The 25794-nt window shown below is 42.0% G+C and overlaps 1 protein-coding gene across 4 annotated transcripts in view; it reads left to right on the plus strand.

Moving 5' to 3' along the window:
* The first annotated feature begins 406 nt into the window (after positions 1-406).
* The window catches only part of SLC26A7 (solute carrier family 26 member 7), an 82615-nt gene continuing 57227 nt past the window's right edge, over positions 407-25794 (plus strand). For all 4 annotated transcript variants that reach the window (XM_044294448.1, XM_044294450.1, XM_044294449.1 and 1 more), the window contains exons 1-5: positions 407-665; positions 11438-11548; positions 13779-13948; positions 20080-20244; positions 21028-21180. In XM_044294448.1, coding sequence (XP_044150383.1) covers positions 464-665; positions 11438-11548; positions 13779-13948; positions 20080-20244; positions 21028-21180 — 801 coding nt within the window. In that variant the 5' untranslated portion in view covers positions 407-463. The remainder of the gene's footprint in view (positions 666-11437; positions 11549-13778; positions 13949-20079; positions 20245-21027; positions 21181-25794) is intronic.

Here is a 25794-nt window from a genome sequence, read left to right on the forward strand (position 1 = left end):
TGTTCTTATGAATGCTCCTTTACCCAAGCCTTTAAGATCCCTCTCTAGTGGTTGGAAAGGATGTTCTGCTTACAAGCCCTTTGTGATCTGCCCCCTCAGCTGACCTCTGTATTTTTACCAACCAAAAATGTCACTAAGCCTGTGCTCATGTTTTGGCAGTATTGATTTTGAATGTTTAGGATAGGTGAATGATAAGCTGTGGCTGTCTACACAGGTCCTATAAGGTACCGTATCTGAAAATGTAAGCATCTATACAAAGTCATTCTTCTCATAGAGCTCTGTTACGCATATTGCACAAGGAGTTCTGCCAAATGCACTTGTACAGGGGCGGGAAGCAATGCAAATCAGGAGCTGTCACAGAGTACTTCAGCCGTTCCAGCTCTTAGGTGCTGAGAGGACAGGAGGAAGCAGTATTACACTGGGCAGCAGCGTTCATTTTCATTTGCAAGATTAAGGAGAAGATATGACAAGTGGCAAACCATGCAGGAAAGGTTATCTGCGTTTAGTTTGGGGGCGATTATCGACTATCAGCTTGTCAGAAGTGAGACGATGGTGGCTAAGAAGAATCCCTATACTGGAGTGGGCTCCCCGGTATAAACTACAGGAAAACTTCATTCCAGACCTTATCACAGGGATGATGCTGTCTGTCCAGCAGGTGGCACAAGGTAAGGACATGTATCTATTGTACTTTGTGTATTAACTACGGGTGACATGATCAGCAGTAATACCTGTTGTATGTAGCATGGTGTACATACTGTCAAATGCAGAATAGATCTTAAATAGGGCTAAATGACACATTTGACTACAGTAGGTATTTTGTGTATCTTTGTATTTCCATAGAAAATACTAATAAAAAAAGAAAAATTCTAATACCACTATAAGAACTCCATCTATTGCACTCGGACATGTTGAAAAAGGAGCCTTATGACGTCTATAGTCCATGCACTCAAAAGCACTTCAAGGGGTATTTTGGTTAGAGCAAGTTATCTATAATAGTTATCTGTAACTATTAGATTGGAGTGGGTCTGACCACTGGGACCACAACCAATCATAAGAATAGGGACCCATGTCTCCCATTTGAATAGAACGATGGTCAAACATGTGGACCACTTCTCCATTCAAACCATATGGGACTGCCAGAATAGCTGAGTGCTGAACTCAACTATGTCTGTCTCTCTCATAGAGATGAATGAAGCAGCAGTGTTCTTGCTCAATCATTGCTCCATTCATACAGGGGCACTGGATGTGATCTTGTAACGGACAGTGGAAGTGGACCCTGTCTGGTTTGACTTTGGGCTTTTCATCCTTTAAACCCTATACAGGGATCTGGTCTTCACTGCAGGGGACCCACCAGGTCTCTACCTCTTAGAATAGTCCTGGAGTAGTTGGCAGCTGACTGATGGGGGTCAGTGACATCAGAAGCAACGATGGATCAGGCAATACCCTTAGGAAACAGACAAAGGTCATAGCAGGCAGAGTTTGTGTGTATCCATAAAACAAATCCGGAGTCAGGGCAGGCAGAGTTCAAGCATATCTATAAAACAAGTCCAAGGTCAGGGCAGGTAACGGAGGATCAGAGTCGGTAAACAGGCAGAGTTTGTACGTGGTCAGACAGACAGAAAAAGCATACCTTCATTAGGACTAGCAAACACAAGAATACCTAAAGCTCAGGCAAAGAGTTGGAACAAACAGCCCAGAATAAATTGGAGGGTAGATCAGCACCTTAGTAAGCAGCTGAACAGGAAGCAAGAGAAAAGGTTAGCCTCTGCAGTACTACAGACATGTATCACTGAATACTAGCCCCAATACACACAGGTTGAGTGGAGTAATACCCGCACAGGATAGCGGAGGACAGTTAGCGGTTATAGATAACTTATTGTGATCAGAGTATCTCTTTAATATCTGTACATACAGTACATACACTCACCTAAAGAATTATTAGGAACACCATACTAATACGGTGTTGGACCCCCTTTTGCCTTCAGAACTGCCTTAATTCTATCTACGTGGCATTGATTCAACAAGGTGCTGATAGCATTCTTTAGAAATGTTGGCCCATATTGATAGGATAGCATCTTGCAGTTGATGGAGATTTGATGGATGCACATCCAGGGCACGAAGCTCCCGTTCCACCACATCCCAAAGAGGCTCTATTGGGTTGAGATCTGGTGACTGTGGGGGTCATTTTAGTACAGTAAACTCATTGTCATGTTCAAGAAACCATTTTTCCAGTCTTCAACAGTCCAATTTTGGTGAGCTCGTGCAAATTGTAGCCTCTTTTTCCTATTTGTAGTGGAGATGAGTGGTACCCGGTGGGGTCTTCTGCTGTTGTAGCCCATCCGCCTCAAGGTTGTGCGTGTTGTGGCTTCACAAATGCTTTGCTGCATACCTCGGTTGTAATAAGTGGTTATTTCAGTCAACGTTGCTCTTCTATCAGCTTAAATCAGTCGGCCCAGTCTCCTCTGACCTCTAGCATCAACAAGGCATTTTCGCCCACAGGACTGCCGCATACTGGATGTTTTTCCCTTTTCACACCATTCTTTGTAAACCCTAGAAATGGTTGTGCGTGAAAATCCCAGTAACTGAGCAGATTGTGAAATACTCAGACCGGCCCGTCTGGCACCAACAACCATGCCACGCTCAAAATTGCTTAAATCACCTTTCTTTCCCATTCTGACGTTCAGTTTGGAGTTCAGGAGATTGTCTTGACCAGGACCACAACCCTACATGCATTGAAGCAACTGCCATGTGATTGGTTGACTAGATAATCGCATTAATGAGAAATAGAACAGGTGTTCCTAATAATTCTTTAGGTGAGTGTAGATACTGGCTCATGCAGCTTTATGTGTTCTACCTTGTCTTATAAAGAATGGCTGGGCCACCATACAAAACAAGCATATTTTAGATTTGGTGTCACCTCCATTTTCTCATATTTTTAGCTCTTGCGAGCAGGTCCCTCACTGCTATTGTTTGAATTGTAGATTAGTTTGTCACTCTGTGATGTCTGTACATGTTCCCATTGATTGTACAGTCGTGGCCATAAGTTTTGAGAATTACATAAATATTGGAAATTGGAAAAGTTGCTGCTTAAGTTTTTATAATAGCAATTTGCATATACTCCAGAATGTTATAAAGAGGGATCAGATGAATTGCATAGTCCTTCTTTGCCATGAAAATTAACTTAATCCCCCAAAAAAACTTTCCACTGCATTTCATTGCTGTCATTAAAGGACCTGCTGAGATCATTTCAGTAATCGTCTTGTTAACGCAGGTGAGAATGTTGACGAGCACAAGGCTGGAGATCATTATGTCAGGCTGATTGGGTTAAAATGGCAGACTTGACCTGTTAAAAGGAGGGTGATGCTTGAAATCATTGTTCTTCCATTGTTAACCATGGTGACCTGCAAAGAAACGCGTGCAGCCATCATTGTGTTGCATAAAAATGGCTTCACAGGCAAGGATATTGTGACTAAGATTGCACCTCAATCAACAATTTATAGGATCATCAAGAACTTCAAGGAAAGAGGTTCAATTCTTGTTAAGAAGGCTTCAGGGCGTCCAAGAAAGTCCAGCAAGCGCCAGGATCGTCTCCTAAAGAGGATTCAGCTGCGGGATCGGAGAGCCACCAGTGCAGAGCTTGCTCAGGAATGGCAGCAGGCAGGTGTGAGCGCATCTGCACACACAGTGAGGCGAACACCTTTGGAAGATGGCCTGGTGTCAAGAAGGGCAGCAAAGAAGCCACTTCTCTCCAAAAAAAACATCAGGGACAGATTGATCTTCTGCAGAAAATATGGTGAATGGACTGCTGAGGACTGGGGCAAAGTCATATTCTCCGATGAAGCCTCTTTCCGATTGTTTGGGGCATCAGGAAAAAGGCTTGTCCGGAGAAGAAAAGGTGAGCGCTACCATCAGTCCTGTGTCATGCCAACAGTAAAGCATCCTGAGACCATTCATGTGTGGGGTTGCTTCTCATCCAAGGGAGTGGGCTCACTCACAGTTTTGCCCCAAAACACAGCCATGAATAAAGAATGGTACCAAAACACCCTCCAACAGCAACTTCTTCCAACAATCCAACAACAGTTTGGTGAAGAACAATGCATTTTCCAGCACGATGGAGCACCGTGCCATAAGGCAGAAGTAATAACTAACTGGCTCGGGGACCAAAACGTTGACATTTTGGGTCCATGGCCTGGAAACTCCCCAGATCTTAATCCCATTGAGAACTTGTGGTCAATCCTCAAGAGGCGGGTGGTCAAACAAAAACCCACTAATTCTGACAAACTCCAAGAAGTGATTATGAAAGAATGGGTTGCTATCAGTCAGGAATTGGCCCAGAAGTTGATTGAGAGCATGCCCAGTCGGAATGCAGAGGACCTGAAAAAGAAGGGCCAACACTGCAAATACTGACTCTTTGCATAAATGTCATGTAATTGTCGATAAAAGCCTTTGAAACGTATGAAGTGCGTGTAATTATATTTCACTGCATCACAGAAACAACTGAAACAAAGATCTAAAAGCAGTTTAGCAGCAAACTTTGTGAAAACTAATATTTGTGTCATTCTCAAAACTTTTGGCCACGACTGTATAGTGCTGCAGAATGTTAGTGCTATATAAACATCATTAATATTGTTAAATTCAACTCTTCCTGCAGCCATTACTAGCAGGTACTCTCTGCATTCATATTTCTGCAGCTCTCACTGATCATACTAGCTGTAAAAGATCTGTATACATAACTCTCCCCCTAGTGGTGATTACAGGTAAAGGAAATTTATCATTAAACATGTTAAGGTACTAGGAACACACTCTACATCTACGATTAGTTTTGTACATGAGCTTAGTCGAGCCCTTATACAAAACCAACATGCATCTTTCTTGTCTGGGCTCCTATGGAGCAGGCAGACTGCACATTTATTCACTCTATATGACTTCATTAAAGGGAATCTGTCATCTATTTCTTCTGTATGTAACTGATGGCAATGTGGTGCTGTCTAACATAATTAAAACTATACCTTTTGGTTTATCAATCTTTCAGAATGCTAGAAAATGAACTTTGGTGTGTAAATTAGGTCCAAAGTGCCCTGTGAGACACCACCAACAGTTCATGAAGCCTAAGCCCAACCATCCCCACAGCTCAAGACAGCTCCTTCACTTGTTACCTTCTCTTGCGCCCTTCAGTCTCTTCTGAGCAGCGATTGAGAAACCGCTGCCCCACGTGACCAACTCCCTCTGAGGGCGATGTCTAAGCACACTCCTAGTTCTTCACACGATACCTCTGATGGTGAGAAGAGACTTTCCCTAGGGGAGTACCAGGTGCTACCACAGAGGGGAGTTGAAACACAAGGGAATCGGGACCAGAGTGTGAACCCACTAGACTGACCTCCGGATGACACAATACATTTGAAAATCAATGGGTCCGTGGAAAAAAACGGAACAACTGAACAACGGCCGCGGATGCACACAACGGTCATGTGCATGGGGCCTTAATCGAATGACCAGTATAGGTCAAGCTATATGCCCTATGCGATATAGAACTATATAGCATAGAATAGAAATGGGTGTATTTAGTATATAAATAGGTGTATTTATTACATCTTTCTCTTCCCCAACTTTTGAGGTTTGTGCCATAAAAAACAGATAACAAAGAAGTAAATCAAACTTGTATGAAGATTTAGCACAAACCGCAAGGTCTAAATAAGACATAGAGCACTTTAAACATATAGGCTAGGCCACATGCACACGACCGTATGTATTTTGCGGTCCTCAAAAAATATGGATGACATCCATGTGCATTCTGTATTTTGCGGAACGGAACAGCTGGCCCCTAATAGAACAGTAATATCCTTGTCCGTGATGAGGATAATAATAGGACATGTTCTATCTTTTTGCAGAACGGAAATACGGACATATGGAAACAGAATGCACACAAAGTAACTTCAATTTTTTTGCGGACCGATTGAAGTGAATGGTTCCGTATATGGTCCGCAAAAAAAAAAAACGAACGGACACTGAAAGAAAATACGTTCGTGTGCATGAGCCCTTAAGTTGTATAGTATAGAATAAAAACGGGTGTGTCTATCATTTGGAATATAATGTTATCAACATGTATAATGATCCCGCATGTACTGCAGGGTCTGAACAAGACATATAGCAGTTTGAATACAGACCAAATTATGTATTGTATGTGATAGGGAACCTTATAGTATAGAATGAAATGTGTGTATTCATATGGATTATATGAAATACAAGGTTACCTAATAAAGTATAGTACTAATCGCAATGTCTGAATGATGCTTAAAAAATTACAAATGTTCTATAGTCCGGTCCAGGGTTTTAAATAATGACACCGGTTCAATGTAGTCCGGTTCAGGTTTTAGAGATTATGTTACCTCTATATAAGTCACAACTTAGTCCCTCGTTTTTATTAAATTTTTGACCACTGAAGAAAAAACCTACAGGGTTTCGAAACACGTTTGGAGAATAGAAAACGCAGCAATAGATACAGAGCGCAAGGACTTGTGTTAAGAAGCGATCCACGCAGTTACGGAGCACGGTCAGCGTCTCAAAGCCTTTAACCCGCATGCTCCAGGTAATAGGTGCTGGCACCAGCGCGCGCACAGAGCGTGAAAACAAGCGGTCAGAGAAATAGATCGATTCATATAAGCAAAATCACATATGTATTAATCACTACTAAAACATATCTACCAACATATCGGGATTCTGGTAAGCAGACAACATCGATATCTACCAGATTACAATGCATGACTATTTATGGAACTGCGCTACTAAGTAGCAATTACAAGATTACATAATAACAACTGCCTGGTATTTATAGAACTTAGCAATCAAGTGGCTACTTCAAGATTATATAATTGCAACTATATGTGATATAAAACAGCTACAACAAGACTATGCTAAATCAATCCTCTGAGAAAGCTAATAACAATAAGATACTTAAGGGTACTTTCACACTTGCGTTTTTCTTTTCCGCCATAGAGTTCCGTCACAGGGGCTCTATACCGGAAAAGAACTGATCAGTTTTATCCCCATGCATTCTGAATGGAGAGTATTCCGTTCAGCAATGCATTTGTGAGACGGATCTGCATCCGGATCCGTCTCACAAATGCTTTCAGTCAGCGGCAGATCGGCGGATCCGGCGGCCAGTTCCGACGACGGACCTGCCCACCAGATCACACTGCCGCAAGTGTGAAAGTACCCTTACTAATCTTCTTAATACTGCTGTGGAACATAAATATTTTAAAATAGTCGTGAGCTCCGCACTAGGAATAAATAGGGGAACCGTGACTTTACATTATTTTATGATCAGCGATTATATGTACAATTTTGTATTATTATTATTATAAGGTTATTTTTAGTTATTGTTGTCCTAAGGTTTATTATTAAGTGTATATGGATTCTTGTGGTTTATGTATGGTATACTGCTTTGTGTACATTGTAGATATTTTTCAAAGGGATTAAATGGAAGTATATTGGTGATAAAGAGCCGGCCAATTAATTATTATATACTGTTGTATTATATACCGGATGCGATTTTGCTGAACCCTTGATAGATCAAGCAAAAACGCAGATGTGCAAGTAGCCTAATGCATATATTTTTTGTATATGCTAAATGTGATATGAACCCAACCTTAGCGACACTTGTTACTTGCTCGATATGCATAACCTTATGGCTTTTCCTTCTTGGTACTACTATTTCAATGTTGAGGAGTGTAAATCACTATAAGGCTACATGCACACGACAAATAGCAGATCCGTGTTCCTGTTTTTTTTTTTACATCCACATCCGTTCTGTTTTGTAGGTTGTGTTTCTGTGTGTCTTCAGTTTTTTTTTTGCGGTCCGCAAAAAAAAAACCTGAAGGCTGTAATTCTTGAAATTAAAATATCCCCACCCAGCATACTGGTATATACAGGTTTCCCAGCAACCATCCGGAAAAAAAAAACGGATGCAGATGACATACGGATGGCTTCCGTTGGTCATCCGCATTTTTGCGGACCCATTGACTTCAATGGATCCGCAAAACGTTTATTGCGGACAAGAATAGGACATGCAATACTTTTTTTGCGGACGGGAAACACGGACAGCGGACGCGGAAAAGAAATGGTTGACTACACCGCAATTTTAACGGGTCCATAGAAATGCATGGGTAACCATCCGATCACCCCTAATAATGGAACGGACGCAGATAAAAACGTTGTGTGCATGTAGCCTAATGCTGTGAGTTTGAGCCAGATGAGGTGCGGCTGGTCAGGGAGATGTCGCTGATACACATGCTGTTTTTTCTGGACTGCACATGGTCGTCTGACACTGACTTTAGGGTGCCTTGACACAGGCACCCATAGGCCTCCTTCACACACACTTTTCATCAGTGTTTTTTATTTTTTTTTTGCTCATGAAAAATCTGTTTCAATTTTTAATTTGCATTTTTTATTGCATTTTTGTTGGCGCTTATAAATTAGTTATATATGTATGTATAGTTACGAATTATTGTTGGAAAACTGCTAAAAACATACCCAGGGCATGCTGCGTTTTGAAAAAAAAAACACCACTGACTCAAACATTTCCGTGTGGGTTTCTCTACGTTCCACGCACAATCCGCAACAAAATCCACATCTGTAACTTGCAGATTTTGCTGCGGATTTCATGTGGTTTTGCTGCAGACCTTCCAAATAACCTCCACACCAAGAATCTGCACAAATACAGGTCCTTCTCAAAGAATTAGCATATTGTGATAAAGTTCATTATTTTCTGTAATGTACTGATAAACATTAGACTTTCATATATTTTAGATTCATTACACACCAACTGAAGTAGTTAAAGCCTTTTATTGTTTTAATATTGATGATTTTGGCATACAGCTCATAAAAACCCCAAATTCCTATCTAAAAAAATTAGCATATCATGAAAAGGTTCTCTAAACGAGCTATTAACCTAATCATCTGAATCAACTAATTAACTCTAAACACCTGCAAAAGATTCCTGAGGCTTTTAAAAACTCCCAGCCTGGTTCATTACTCAAAACCGCAATCATGGGTAAGACTGCCGACCTGACTGCTGTCCAGAAGGCCATCATTGACACCCTCAAGCAAGAGGGTAGGACACAGAAAGAAATTTCTGAACGAATAGGCTGTTCCCAGAGTGCTGTATCAAGGCACCTCAGTGGGAAGTCCGTGGGAAGGAAAAAGTGTGGCAGAAACCGCTGCACAACGAGAAGAGGTGATTGGACCCTGAGGAAGATTGTGGAGAAGGACCGATTCCAGACCTCGGGGGACCTGCGGAAGCAGTGGACTGAGTCTGGAGTAGAAACATCCAGAGCCACCGTGTACAGGCGTGTGCAGGAAATGGGCTACAGGTGCCGCATTCCCCAGGTCAAGCCACTTTTGAACCAGAAACAGCGGCAGAAGCGCCTGACCTGGGCTACAGAGAAGCAGCACTGGACTGTTGCATGTCATTCGGAAATCAAGGTGCCAGAGTCTGGAGGAAGACTGGGGAGAGGGAAATGCCAAAATGCCTGAAGTCCAGTGTCAAGTACCCACACTCAGTGATGGTCTGAGGTGCCATGTCAGCTGCTGGTGTTGGTCCACTGTGTTTTATCAAGGGCAGGGTCAATGCAGCTAGCTATCAGGAGATTTTGGAGCAATTCATGCTTCCATCTGCTGAAAAGCTTTATGGAGATGAAGATTTCATTTTTCAGCACGACCTGGCACCTGCTCACAGTGCCAAAACCACTGGTAAATGGTTTACTGACCATGGTATTACTGTGCTCAATTGGCCTGCCAACTCTCCTGACCTGAACCCCATAGAGAATCTGTGGGATATTGGGAAGAGAAAGTTGAGAGACGCAAGACCCAACACTCTGGATGAGATTAAGGCCGCTATCGAAGCATCCTGGGCCTCCATAACACCTCAGCAGTGCCACAGGCTGATTGCCTCCATGCCACGCCGCATTGAAGCCTCCTGGGCCTCCATAACACCTCAGCAGTGCCACAGGCTGATTGCCTCCATGCCACGCCGCATTGAAGCAGTCATTTCTGCAAAAGGATTCCCGACCAAGTATTGAGTGCATAACTGAACATAATTATTTGAAGGTTGACTTTTTTTGTATTAAAAACACTTTTCTTTTATTGGTCGGATGAAATATGCTAATTTTTTTAGATAGGAAATTTGGGTTTTCATGAGCTGTATGCCAAAATCATCAATATTAAAACAATAAAAGGCTTGAACTACTTCAGTTGGTGTGTAATGAATCTAAAATATATGAAAGTCTAATGTTTATCAGTACATTACAGAAAATAATGAACTTTATCACAATATGCTAATTTTTTGAGAAGGACCTGTAATTGACATGCTGTGGATTTCTAAATCCACATGGGAGGTTAATTTCCACACAGAAAGAAAAAGCAAAGTGTACATGAGATTTGTCTAATCTGTCACATGAAAAACCGCACATGATCAGCAACGTGTGCAGGTAGCCTTAGAGTTATACTCACTGACAAAAAAAAATGCGTTAAGAAAGAGTTGTTGGAATTAAATGAAATATGTGAATATAGTGATGAAATGTTTTTATGTAAGTGATTACAATATTACAGCGAAAGCAAAAGTTTAATGGGGAAAACTACCGCTGTAAGGAGTGTTTGGATCACTACTAGAGGTGGCCGACTGTTGGAGGCAGGATTGAATTGGTCACCATGAGGCCTCCATACTCGAACCTGACTGTTGGATCCCAAACAGACTATAGGGTTTCAGTCTGTAGCAGTCCAGGCTTCTCATTGACGACACCACTGCAAATGAAGATGGGGATGGCTGACAATGGCAGGACACATGTTGGGTGCCATGACATCGATTTCCCTCTGCTAAGCACCTGGAAATGGTCCAGGCAGAAACAGGGGTGTGTAATAAAGTTGCCCCCTGTGTCTGGATGGTGGACAATGAAACTGTGGGAGCTTCTCCTGCTTGTCAGCAGATCAAACTGCCCTCTCTACTGGTGCTCTGTCTTGGCCACCCAGAGCCTGTTCCCCATGTATGTGTGCCCTCATGTAACCACTTCTCCCATCTAGGTCAGAACAGCCTAGATGGCAGACGATTCGTCCAAACGACCACCCTGGTTCTCTCAGTCAAGTGATGCCCCCCATTCTAAGCCTGTGAACTGGGCAACATGTCTTTGAGTACGTTGCAGAGGCATATCTAGCAGTCAACAATCTATCACCAATAGGTACACTCTCCAAAAGTAGCCTCTGAGAGGCTTTTCATAGGACAGCAGGGAAGGCATTTTACACCCTTTGGTGGCAAGACCCTAATAAGACCACACCTATAATCATTTATATATATGAATGAGACATAACTGCAATTTCTGTCTGAGTGCGTTATTTTTTTTTGTTGTCAATAAGTTTATTTTTTTATTGTCGTTTTATATATTTGCAGGTCTTGCCTTTGCAGTGATGTCATCAGTTCACCCTGTGTTTGGCTTGTATGGCTCTTTCTTTTCCCCGTTGATATATGCCTTTTTTGGGATGGGTCGTCACGTTTTTACAGGTGAGAAGATGAAATTTGTAGTGCCGTAGTGCTTCCAGAGCCGTAAACATATGGCACGTGGCAGGAAGGGTTTCTATATCTACAAAGTGCTTCACTGTGTTATCTGCTTTCTAATCATTCTTGCCTACTTTTAAGGAAATTGGATGAATTTATTTTACAGTAAAACCTGCCCCTATAATGACAATTAAAAGACTGTAGACTGACAACTGAATTGCTTCCATTGAGAACTCCATCTGAGGAACCATATTAAGCGGTGCCACCAAAGTTAGCATTGCAAGCAGTGCCCTGAACATAAACCGTGCCTGGAGGCTGCAAAATCAGATTAGCTCCACTATTGTGCTCTAAACTCTTCTTTTCTACCTTAAAAGGGAGAGGAGCAAGCGACGGAGGGGGGAGCAGAAGGGAGGACTGTCTAATGGCATTATGTAGGTTGCTGTTTGGGAGCCAAAAGAGCCCGCTCTCCTTGCTGAGCTGAACCAAATAATCCAGTTTATTAAGAAGATCCAGAATTCACATCACTATTTCAGCCATTAAAACCAGTCTGTTAGCCTAGCGGGCCGTGCCGGCGCTGCTACCCCTACCTTCGGGCATGGGCGCTGGGCACCCTCTTTCCCTCCTGCTGCCATGCGCCGTTATGACATGCACAGGCAGCAGATAGCTTAACTATTGCATCTGTGCTCCATGCCAGAGTTTACTTCCTGCTGTAGACCTGTACTGTTTGTTAGGGCTTGCATGGGCGTGTCTCTCCTCACTTGTGGGGCAGCACGTGCACGCCCTCTGTCTCACCAACCTATGGCTGGATTGCAGAAAGTATTTAAAGAGGACCTTTCATGGGTCCGAACATTGTAAGATAACTATCTGGTCATGTAGAGCAGCGGATCTCACTGCACTTACTATTATCACTAGGCGCCGCTCCGTTCGCCCGCTGTGGCCCCGTTACCTTCTCCCGCGCTGTATGGTAATTGCTACTATCGGTAAACCAGGGAGGAGTCTGCCCTGTTTCTCCCTGGGCGTTCCTTCTCCCGGGCTTTAGCGCTGTCCAATCGCAGCACAGAGCTCACAGCCTGGGAGTTTTTTTTCTCCATGGCTGTGAGCTCTGCGCTGCAATTGGACAGCGCTACAGCCAGGGAGAAGGAACGCCCAGGGAGAAACAGGGCAGACTCCTCCCTAGTTTACCGATAGTAGCAATTACTATACAGCGCGGGAGAAGGTAACGGGGCCACAGCGGGCGAACGGAGCGGCACCCAGGGATAATAGTAAGTGCAGTGAGATCCCTGGATGCCGCTCTACATGTCCAGATAGTTATCTTACAATGTTCGGACCCATGAAAGGTCCTCTTTAAATGCGCTTCCTACCACAGGAAGATGCCTGAGCAACTCATGGTCACTAGCTTGTCTAGTTCCAAGTGTGAAGGTGTTTTTCAAGTTCTGCTTTGTTGTGTACCAAACCCTGCTTTTGGAATTATTGGATTTTGCCTGTTTGCCGCCTGCCTCTGACCTTGGACTTTGTTTACGTACCTTGCTTGTTTGCCACCTGCCTCTGACCTCGGAGTTTGTTTACGGACCTTGCCTAATGCCTAATCGCTGCCTGCCCTGACCCCGGACTATCTGACCATGCACTGGTTTCACCAGTATCTCTGACCCCCTGGTCAGCTGCCACTGACTCGGGGACTGCTATGGAGTGGCACCTGGCAACTACCTTAACAGCCCAAGCCTATCCTCACCATCAGAGGCTCTAGTAAAGACCAGTAGGTGCTTAGTCACACCCCTCCAGAGTATAGCCAGTAGGTCCACATCCCCTTGCATAACACAGTGATGAAACCCTGGCTGCCTGCAGTCGCCACTAGGGGAAGCTCAATTCATATATATTTAAACAGCTCCCATTGAAATCAAGTGAGTAGGCCAATGTATGTATAGGCGCTCCTTTATGCTTCCAGCTTCACACCATGCTGTGAGTATTGCAACTATTCTGCATTCAGTCTTCTTAGATATCAGAGGAAGCTGCCTCCTATTGATGCTTAGAGTATATGAAGGGAGCACCAGAGCTCTGTATAAGAAAAAACAAGAAATAGTAAAAGTATTCTTCATGTATATTATGTTTGGAAAGTAGAAATCGGCCCTCTTTTCTTTTTCTTTTTAAGTGACCCCTCCGCAGCCATTCTCAGAATTGTTAAGCACCAGGATGTATTTCTGCCAACGCTGTGGTCACGTTCTGTTTGCTTTTATTGCAGGCACTTTTGCTATCACATCCCTGATCTCTTGTGCAGCCGTTGAGCGGCTTGTTCCACTAAACAGCAACAACGTCACCAATGCCTCGCTGGATGATATGGGTTTATCTGACTTTGAAATGCAAAGAATAGGAGTCGCTGCAGCTGTCACATTCCTTGGCGGGGTCATCCAAGTAAAAGGCTCATATTTATTCTTATATCATTTGTATTAGTCAAACATTCTGTGCTATTGTAATGCCGTAACCCAGGTCCATCCCTCTTCAGCTTGTCAGCACCTGATTCAAGGAATATGCTATTTTATAATAGTTAGTAAAAAAATATATTTTATAAAACCGTTTTTTCATCTTGAAAATTATTTTACTGTTTGAAAATAATCCACCATAATCTGGAATTACTGCATTAGTAATGACCAATGGACTCATAGGTTAGTAATGACCCATATGGTTTAGTACACAAAAGTCACTGGGCATATTATTTGTACCACACGGTAAACAGTCTAGAAAAAAAAAATTATATTTCCATTTCCCACTCTCAAAAGAAAAATTATTAAAAAGTTAAAGAATTTATAAAATGTATCCCAAAAAGGTGCCATTAAAAATAGAACTTGTCCTGCAATAAACAAGCAATCCTACAACTTTGTCAACAAGAAAATTAAAAAATGATATCCTTAGCACGACATGTTTAACCCCTTAAGGACATAGGACGTACCGGTACGCCCTATTTCCCGAGTCCTTAAGGACCAAGGACGTACCGGTACGTCCTGACTTTAAAATCGGCATTCCGGCGCCGCAGGGGTTAATTTGAACAGGATGCCGGCTGAAATCATTCAGCCGGCATCCTGTTAAAACGCCAGGGGGGGTCATGTGACCCCCCCGTGTCGGCGATCGCAGCAAACCGCAGGTCAATTCAGACCTGCGGTTTGCTGCGCTTTTTGCAGTTTCTGATCCCCGCGGTCCCTGACCGCGGGGATCAGAAACTTTAGAGTGCCTAAAATCAATATAGTACACCCCCCCCTGCACCCCTGCATGATTTGATGGCGGCGGGTGGTGCAGGGAGGGTGTCGCAGGCGGTGGGGGCAGTGCGGGAGGCGGGCGGTGCGGCAGGCGGGATCGCGATCCCCCGCCCGCCTCCTATTGCGTAATCGTTGGTGTACAGTGGGTATACCAGGGTGCCAGCACATTGCTGGCACCCTGGTATAAACGGCTGACATCGTTGATGCGATGTCAGCCGTTTAACCCTTTCCATACAGCGGTCCGTACGGACCGCTGTATGGAAAAGGTTAACAGTAAGAGGGAGCTCCCTCCCTCTCCGATCGGGGGGCTGCTGTGCCTTTGCAGCCCCCCGATGGGAGAGGGAGAGAGCCCCCAGAGAGCCCCCCGAAGCCCCGTCCTCACCCTTCCCCGTCTGCGAAGTTGTGGCAGACGGGGAAGGTTCCCATGGCAACAGGACGCCTGCTGTCCATGGTGCTGAACAGATCTGTGCTGAAAGCATAGATCTGTTCAGTGTAAGTAAAATACAGTACAGAAACCTATATAGGTTCTGTACTGTATTTTACAGACATCAGACCCACTGGATCTTCAAGAACCAAGTGGGTCTGGGTCAAAAAATAAAAAGAATAAGTGAAAAAAGTTAAGATAAAAAATTTATCACTGAATAAAAATTAAAAAAATAAAATAAACTACACATATTAGGTATCGCCGCGTCCGTAACAACCTGATCTATAAAACGGTCATGTTACTTTCCCCGCACAGTGAACGCCATAAAAATAAAAAAATAAAAACTATGAGAAAATTATAATTTTGCCCACCTTACTTCCCAAAAAAGGTAATAAAAGTGATCAAAAAAGTCGCATGTACGCCAAAATAGTACCAATCAAACCGTCATCTCATCCCGCAAAAAATGAGACCCTACTCAAGATAATCGCCCAAAAACTGAAAAAACTATGGCTCTTAGACTATGGAAACACTAAAACATCATTTTTTTTGTTTCAAAAATAAAATCATTGTGTAAAACCTACATAAATAAAAATAAAGTATACATATTAGGTATTGCCGCGTCCGTATCGACCGGCTCTATATAAATATCACATGACCTAACCCCTCAGGTGACCACCTTAAAAAATAAATTAAAAAAAAACGGTGTAAAAAAAGCTATTTTTTGCCATCTTACGTCACAAAAAGTGTAATAGCAAGCGATCAAAAAGTCATATGCACCCCAAAATAGTGCCAATAAAACAGCCATCTCATCCCGCAAAAAATTAGACCCTACTCAAGATAATCGCCCAAAAACTGAAAAAACTATGGCTCTCAGACTATGGAGACACTAAACAATTTTTTGGTTTTAAAAATGAAGTTATTGTATAAAACTTACATAAATAAAAAAAAATTGTATACATATTAGGTATCGCTGCGTCCGTGACAACCTGCTCTATAAAATTACCACATGATCTAACCTGTCAGATGAATGTTGTAAATAACAAAAAAAAAACGTGCCAAAAAAGCTATTTCTTGTTACCTTGCCGCACAAAAAGTGTAATATAGAGCAACCAAAAATCATATCTACCCTGAACTAGTACCAACAATACTGCCACCCTATTCCGTACTTTCTAAAATGGGGTCACTTTTATGGAGTTTCTACTCTAGGGGTGCATCAGGGGGGCTTCAAATGGGACATGGTGTCAAAAAACCAGTCCAGCAAAATCTGCCTTCCAAAAACCGTATGGCATTCCTTTCCTTCTGCGCCCTGCCGTGTGCCCGTACAGCGGTCTACAACCACATATGAGGTGTTTCTGTAAACTACAGAATCAGGGCCATAAATAATGAGTTTTGTTTGGCTGTTAACCCTTGCTTTGTAACTGGAAAAAAAATATTAAAATGGAAAATCTGCCAAAAAAGTGAAATTTTGAAATTGTATCTCTATTTTCCATTAAATCTTGTGCAACACCTAAAGGGTTAACAAAGTTTGTAAAATCAGTTTTGAATACCTTGAGGGGTGTAGTTTCTTAGATGGGGTCACTTTTATGGAGTTTCTACTCTAGGGGTGCATCAGGGGGGCTTCAAATGGGACATGGTGTCAAAAAAACTGTCCAGCAAAATCTGGCTTCCAAAAACCATACGGCGCACCTTTCACTCTACGCCCCGCTGTGTGGCCGTACAGTAGTTTACGGCCACATATGGGGTGTTTCTGTAAACAGCAGAGTCAGGGCAATAAAGCTACAGTCTTGTTTTGCTGTTAACCCTTGCTTTGTTAGTGGAAAAAATGGGTTAAAATGGAAAATTAGGCAAAAAAATGAAATTCTCAAATTTCATCCCCATTTGCCAATAACTCTTGTGCAACACCTAAAGGGTTAACGAAGTTTGTAAAATCAGTTTTGAATACCTTGAGGGGTGTAGTTTCTTAGATGGGGTCACTTTTATGGAGTTTCTACTCTAGGGGTGCATCAGGGGGCTTCAAATGGGACATGGTGTCACAAAAACTGTCCAGCAAAATCTGGCTTCCAAAAACCATACGGCGTACCTTTCACTCTACGCCCCCCTGTGTGGCCGTAAAGTAGTTTACGGCCACATATGGGGTGTTTCTGTAAACGGCAGAGTCAGGGCAATAAAGATACAGTCTTGTTTGGCTGTTAACCCTTGCTTTGTTAGTGGAAAAAATGGGTTAAAATGGAAAATTAGGCAAAAAAATGAAATTCTCAAATTTCATCCCCATTTGCCAATAACTCTTGTGCAACACCTAAAGGGTTAACGAAGTTTGTAAAATCAGTTTTGAATACCTTGAGGGGTGTAGTTTCTTAGATGGGGTCACTTATGGAGTTTCTACTCTAGGGGTGCATCAGGGGGCTTCAAATGGGACATGGTGTCAAAAAAACTGTCCAGCAAAATCTGCCTTCCAAAAACCATACGGCGCACCTTTCACTCTACGCCCCGCTGTGTGGCCGTACAGTAGTTTACGGCCACATATGGGGTGTTTCTGTAAACGGCAGAGTCAGGGCAATAAAGATACAGTCTTGTTTGGCTGTTAACCCTTGCTTTGTTAGTGGAAAAAATGGGTTAAAATGGAAAATTAGGCAAAAAAATGAAATTCTCAAATTTCATCCCCATTTGCCAATAACTCTTGTTCAACACCTAAAGGGTTAACGGAGTTTGTAAAATCAGTTTTGAATACCTTGAGGGGTGTAGTTTATAGAATGGGGTCATTTTTTGGGCGGTTTCTATTATGTAAGCCTCGCAAAGTGACTTCAGAGCTGTAGTGGTCCCTAAAAATTGGGTTTTTGTAAATTTCTGAAACATTTCAAGATTTGCTTCTAAACTTCTAAGCCTTGTAACATCCCCAAAAAATAAAATATCATTCCCAAAATAATTCAAACATGAAGTAGACATATGGGGAATGTTAAGTCATCACAATTTTTGGGGGTATTACTATGTATTACAGAAGTAGAGAAACTGAAACTTTGAAAATTGCAAATTTTTCCAAATTTTTGGTAAATTAGGTATTTTATTATGCAAAAAAAATATTTTTTTTGACTTTATTTTACCAGTGTCATGAAGTACAATATGTGACGAAAAAACAATCTCAGAATGGCCTGTATAAGTAAAAGCGTTTTAAAGTTATCAGCACTTAAAGTGACACTGGTCAGATTTGCAAAAAATGGCCTGGTCCTTAAGGTGAAAATGAGCCTGGTCCTTAAGGGGTTAAATCATTCCCCAATTGATGCTCTTTGTAATTTTTTTTTCCCTAAAACTGATGCATTCATACAAATACTGTATATTAGGTGAACTATGTCTGTGAGCAAAACTACCGTATATGATAGAATGACTGCTTATAATAGAGTTAAAACACTGGAAGTTGATAAACATTTTATCAGAGAGTGATTAGGACTGAACACAAAGGGAAGGTCATTGAGGTTCTGAACATTCTTATACAGGCAGCACAAAAAGTATACTGAGCACACATTTATTATATCTATGTTACTTTATTTCTATGGTCTATATTGTGTGCTTTTTTTAAACATTGAGGGTCATTTATCAAACATAAATATGCCTGAATTAGATGTATTTCTGGCACAGATTGCGGCATAAAGGGAGGCCAGGAGGCCCGTATTTTCTAAACCTATTTTCTAAACCTATTTTCTAAACGGAGACCATTTTCTAAACCTGTTTTAGGCATAAAAATTGTCTTAATGTAAGACGACACGGAAGATATCTTACATTTAGAAGTGGAGGAGGATCCGCCAAAGTTATGTAGAGGTCGGCGCCTCTTTATTACTTCGGTGGATCCACCGCCAGGTATAGGGATTATTAACACCGGCATTTAAAACACTGGTCTTAATAAATGTGTTCCATTATTCTAGATTTTTTTTAGTACTGTGTAGAATAAAACATAGAGGAAAATTTTCATATGCCAGTCATAATCAGAAGTGCGCTGGAGTAAATATTCAAGGGCATCTGTCAGCAGATATGTACATATGAAACTGGCTGACCTGTTACATGTGCGCTTGGCAGCTGAAGGCATCCAAATCAATATCAGCTGACAGATTTGCTCTAAAATTTTGCCAGTTGCTTTTAGTAAATTATATAAAATATGTTGGGCATGGGAGGCCACACCCACTTGAATAAAAAAAAATACCATATTTTTTACATAAAATGCTGCTTGTGCAAAAAAATTTAACTTTTTTTTACGACAATACTTTGTATTGATCTATCACATGAAATCCCAATAAAATACATTTAAGTTTGTGGATGTAACGTAAAAAAAAAGTGGAAAAGATCAAGGGGTATAAAAACTTTTTCAAGGCACTGTATGGCCCGCAGAGTTTGAACCGGATGTACCAGCTATGGTACATGTCACCCCTTGTCAGGGCACCCTTGAAAGCATGTGGGGGTAACCAGGGACTGCGTCTTGGGACAAATACCATCTGTGGAGTGCCTCATAGGATGTCTCCAACATGAGGATGCTGATAGTGAACCTTTCCCTACTCTCCCAGATTTGATTCTATTGTGTGGCTAAACCCAAGTCATCCTCCCTGTGGGGAGTAACTTGGGGGCAGAAGTTAGTACATGTGAGCAAAGAGTGGAAACAAGGGCAGGTGCACTGGGGTCGTTTCTACATCTGTGTTCAAAAGTGGGTTTATAAGTTGGTAGGTTTACTCTAGAGAAGGAAACTCCTGGTCACCATTAATGAGAAACAGGATTTGTCCACATTGGATAATTTACTTGGAGGACACCACTATGACAATGAGCTTGACTTCAAAAGAGATGACAAAAGAGATATTTCTGAAATGCCGTCATTCTTGTTTCTATCACAGATGTCCATGTTTTTGCTGAATTTGGGCTGTACAACCATCCTGTTATCAGAACCGGTAGTTAGTGCAATGACAACGGGCGCAGCCACTCATGTGGTGACGTCACAAGTAAAGTTCCTGCTAGGAATGAAGATGCCATATATATCAGGACCATTAGGAATGTTCCATGTAAGTATCATGCAGTAATTTAGCGACCCACACTACAGATATGGCAGTGGCAGGTAGGCCATAGACCTTACAGGGAAATTTCCTGGCGGGCCGATCACCATGGGGCCGCCTGAGCCCTCTTCACGGTTAGCCAGTGGAAGTTTTTGGGGATGTATTTTGTGCTGCTGGCAGTACTTTGTGATGGACTGTGGTATTTGGTCTGTTGGGGTGGTATAATGTGACATCAATCTTCCATTAATTCGGACCTGACTACATAACAGGGCCACTTTAATTTCCCAGTCCGTTCCTGCCCATAAGGTTATTGGGCTAAAGGGGAGCTCCTGAAGACAATATATATGGACGTCTCTTTTTGCCATTCTTATCAATGTTCTCATTTTGCTATTATAATCTATCGGTAATTGTTTCCAATTTGATTTTTGCATTAAACCTTTTTGTTTGATTTTATTTCTGCTAATTTGATATGTTTTTAAAATAATAAAAATATAATTTCCATATATATGTTCCTTTATTTGTATACCTACCTTAATCTAACACCATTTCACCTGCTTATAAAACCTTGGATTGTTTGGAAGCTGATTTGTGATGCTCAGATCTCACTGCCATAGAAAAGATCTTGATGCCCCCAGAGTGCCTGCCACTTACTGTATGTTCACCAACCACTTGCCTACTGCTAGGATTCTCTTTGTCTGACGAACGTGTATTATTATTATTTTTATTTTTTTCATTTTATTTCTTTTCCCATTAATATTCGGGATCCTTTCTATTTTTGCTTTTTTTTTACAGATTTATATCTATATTTTTAAAAACATCAATCTGGCTCATATAGGAGCTTTGCTTTTATCCATTGTCTCCCTGGTGGTGCTGATTCTGACAAAGGAGCTCAATGAAAAGTTCAAAAGTAAAATCAGATTTGTTATCCCCATTGACCTGGCACTGGTGAGTCCTAACCAGAAGGTGGTGTACTGAAATAATAGTGCATTCTGTAACTGTGTAATATGTTTCTAGAGGGTCTTTTTTGGTTTACAGGTTATTATTTTTCAGTGGTGCGCAGTAGTGGAGGGGTTTAGTAATATACCCAGTGGTCTGCTATAATGGAGATATTAGAAGGGTTTTTCAGGAGTAAAATAGTAATGACCTGTCCTCGGGTGACGTCACATTCATTGGTCACATGGCCTATGTGCAGCTCAGCCACATTCAAGTGAATGGTTCTTGGCTGCAATACCAAGCACCGGTGCGACACAATGTATGTCGCTGTGCTTGGGGAGCTGTGAGGAGGCCGCAGCACCCATCCGGCCTCTATAAACAGCTGATTAATGGGGGTACTGGGAGTCGGAATCCCACAATATGATAATGACCTATCCTGAGGATGGGTCAATTGCACTCTCCAAAAAGTCCATTAACCTCCTAACAGTTCCATTAAAATTGGAAAAACCCTCCCAAAAATGTCATTTTTATTGTAGATTTTTTATGTTTGTCTGCAGAAAATCTTATTGGCGCACAACTCAGGGGGAAACTATTGCATTTTTAGCCCCTTATTAACAATTAATTTTAGCAATAATATTTTCCCCCTTTGTGCTCTAGCAGTCATAACTTTTAAATTTTTTCTTCAATTTCTTTAATTTTATTTTGCGAGCTTAGTTGTAGGTTTTTTAGGAACCATTTTGGGGTATATAGTGTATTAAATAACTTTTATTGTTTTATTTTTCGGGGAAAAGATTTAAAAAAACAGCAATTTTTACATTATTTTGTGGATTTTTTTTTACAGCACTCACTATGTGGTAAAAATAACATAATTTTATTATGTGGATCCGTACAGTGATGATGTCATATTTCTATATATTTTTACTATTTTTCCTTTCCTCTTGCTCCCTGTCAGCTCTGCAACTGTTCCCTCATTCTCCTCCAGGCTGACAGGGAGGGGGGCTACTTTAGCTGCTGATATCTCTGGATTAGTACCAGTTAGACATACAGGTGAAACTCCAAAAATTTGAATATCGTGCAAAGCTTATTTATTTCAGTAATGAAACTTAAAAGGTGAAACTAATATATAAGATAGACTCATTACATGCAAAGCGAGATATTTCAAGCCTTTTGTTTGTTATAATTTGGATGATTACGGCTTACAGCTTATGAAACCCCAAAGTCTTAATTTTCAGGTACCCTTTGCTCAGGGGTATGGATTCATTAGCTGACTAGAGTGTGAGATTTTGAGCCTAGAATATTGAACCTTTTTCACAAAATTCGAATTTTAAGCTGCATTAATGCAATTCCTTTTAATTTGCATTACTGAAATAAATGGACTTGTGCACAATATTAAATTTTTTGGGGAGTTTCACCTGTATGCAGATATGCTTTGCACTGTTTGAAAGCTGGCATTCCAAGCTTTCAAACAATGCCAGAATTACAGCATTATCTTCAGCTCATGGGAAGATATCACTGTTAGAAATCAGGATGCAGTGAATGCAGCTTAAAGTGAAAGTAAAAGCAGGTTTTACCCGTGATTATTCCCAACTTGATTTCTAACAGTGATATCTCCTGCTTATGTTGTGCTAATGCTGTCATTTTGAACTTGTATAAAAGCCTGGAATGCCAGTTTCTAGATGATACCATTAAGGAGTATCAGCATCTAAAGCAGCCCTCCCCCTTCCACTTCAGCTTGGGCAGAACAGTTAAGTATTTTTCCCACAGCCCGAGAGCTTGGGCAAAACAGTTAGGTGGTTAATGGAGTCATCCTTGGTGGTCCAGGGTGGGCAAATGATCTCATAAAGTTATCCACAGATTGTATTTACCATTGGTGTATTATATATACAGTATATATATATATATATATATATATATATATATATATATATACAGGGAGTGCAGAATTATTAGGCAAGTTGTATTTTTGAGGATTAATTTTATTATTGAACAACAACCATGTTCTCAATGAACCCAAAAAACTCATTAATATCAAAGCTGAATATTTTTGGAAGTAGTTTTTAGTTTGTTTTTAGTTTTAGCTATTTTAGGGGGATATCTGTGTGTGCAGGTGACTATTACTGTGCATAATTATTAGGCAACTTAACAAAAAACAAATATATACCCATTTCAATTATTTATTTTTACCAGTGAAACCAATATAACATCTCAACATTCACAAATATACATTTCTGACATTCAAAAACAAAACAAAAACAAATCAGTGACCAATATAGCCACCTTTCTTTGCAAGGACACTCAAAAGCCTGCCATCCATGGATTCTGTCAGTGTTTTGATCTGTTCACCATCAACATTGCGTGCAGCAGCAACCACAGCCTCCCAGACACTGTTCAGAGAGGTGTACTGTTTTCCCTCCTTGTAAATCTCACATTTGATGATGGACCACAGGTTCTCAATGGGGTTCAGATCAGGTGAACAAGGAGGCCATGTCATTCGATTTTCTTCTTTTATACCCTTTCTTGCCAGCCACGCTGTGGAGTACTTGGACGCGTGTGATGGAGCATTGTCCTGCTTGAAAATCATGTTTTTCTTGAAGGATGCAGACTTCTTCCTGTACCACTGCTTGAAGAAGGTGTCTTCCAGAAACTGGCAGTAGGACTGGGAGTTGAGCTTGACTCCATCCTCAACCCGAAAAGGCCCCACAAGCTCATCTTTGATGATACCAGCCCAAACCAGTACTCCACCTCCACCTTGCTGGCGTCTGAGTCGGACTGGAGCTCTCTGCCCTTTACCAATCCAGCCATGGGCCCATCCATCTGGCCCATCAAGACTCACTCTCATTTCATCAGTCCATAAAACCTTAGAAAAATCAGTCTTGAGATATTTCTTGGCCCAGTCTTGACGTTTCAGCTTGTGTGTCTTGTTCAGTGGTGGTCGTCTTTCAGCCTTTCTTACCTTGGCCATGTCTCTGAGTATTGCACACCTTGTGCTTTTGGGCACTCCGGTGATGTTGCAGCTCTGAAATATGGCCAAACTGGTGGCAAGTGGCATCTTGGCAGCTGCACGCTTGACTTTTCTCAGTTCATGGGCAGTTATTTTGCGCCTTGGTTTTTCCACACGCTTCTTGCGACCCTGTTGACTATTTTGAATGAAACGCTTGATTGTTCGATGATCACGCTTCAGAAGCTTTGCAATTTTAAGAGTGCTGCATCCCTCTGCAAGATATCTCACTATTTTTGACTTTTCTGAGCCTGTCAAGTCCTTTTTTTGACCCATTTTGCCAAAGGAAAGGAAGTTGCCTAATAATTATGCACACCTGATATAGGGTGTTGATGTCATTAGACCACACCCCTTCTCATTACAGAGATGCACATCACCTAATATGCTTAATTGGTAGTTGGCTTTCGAGCCCATACAGCTTGGAGTAAGAAAACATGCATAAAGAGGATGATGTGGTCAAAATACTCATTTGCCTAATAATTCTGCACTCCCTGTATATATAAAGATTCTTCTGTGATTGGACCCATTGTGTCCATGTAAAAAAAAAAACTGTGTGCACCGCCTGTAGACAGGATATTTGCAAAAAAGTATTACCCATAATCAGGGCTTTTTTTTCTCAGAGAAAAGGTGGTGGAACTCACCCCCCCTCCCCTGGCCACGCCCCTACCTACCCCTAGGACCGCCCCCTAAAACCGCCCCTTTAGAGAACAGGGATGCAAGTAAAATTTGGGGGGGCTATAAAAGTCCAGCCCAGCAAAGAAACCCCCAGATGGGGATGGCACTGTTAATGGGGGATCTGGGGATGGCACTGTTATGAGGTGGAGGATCTGTGGATGGCACTGTTATGGGGGATCTGTGGATGGCATCTACAGATCCCCTATCCTATAACAGTGCCATCCACAGACCCCCCCCACCCCGTAACAGTGCCATCCACAAACCCCCCCTTAACAGTGCCATCTACAGACTCCCCCACCCCATAACAGTGCCATCCACAGACCCCCCCACCCCATAACAGTGCCATCCACAGACCCCCCACCCCTTAACAGTGCCATCCACAGACCCCCTATTGCCGCTCCAGTACAGTTATAAAATGTGTAATTCAATTAATAATTATTCATGCTGCCCCCTCTGTAGTATAACATTCAATATATCCTACACACAGGGCTACTGTTATATCGTAATGCAGGCCGGCCGGGCAGACGAGCGGCAGCGTCACTGACTGACGTCACGTGCCTGCGCCGCCTGCTTCATTCATAAAGTAGGTGCGTGACGTCAGTCAGTGACGCTGCCGCTCGTCTGCCCGGCCGGCCTGCATTACGATATAACAGTAGCCCTGTATGTAGGATATATTGAATGTTATACTACAGAGGGGGCAGCATGAATCATTATTAATTGAATTACACAATTTATAACTGTACTGGAGTGGCGAGGCCGGAGCACAGTGAACTCACCGGCCCCCAGCTCCTCTTCCCAGTCCCTCCCCGCTGATACATCGCAGCCTGCCATGCTGGAGCATGGCAGGCTGCGATGTCAAAAGGTGGGGGCCGCTGCGATGTCAAAAGGTGCCCATAATTACATGTGGACGTGGACGAGGTGTATTCCCATCATAGACATTTAGAGCATATTGG

The sequence above is a fragment of the Bufo gargarizans genome, chromosome 5 (assembly GCF_014858855.1).
Source record: "Bufo gargarizans isolate SCDJY-AF-19 chromosome 5, ASM1485885v1, whole genome shotgun sequence".
In the NCBI taxonomy this organism is placed as follows: Eukaryota; Metazoa; Chordata; class Amphibia; order Anura; family Bufonidae; genus Bufo; species Bufo gargarizans.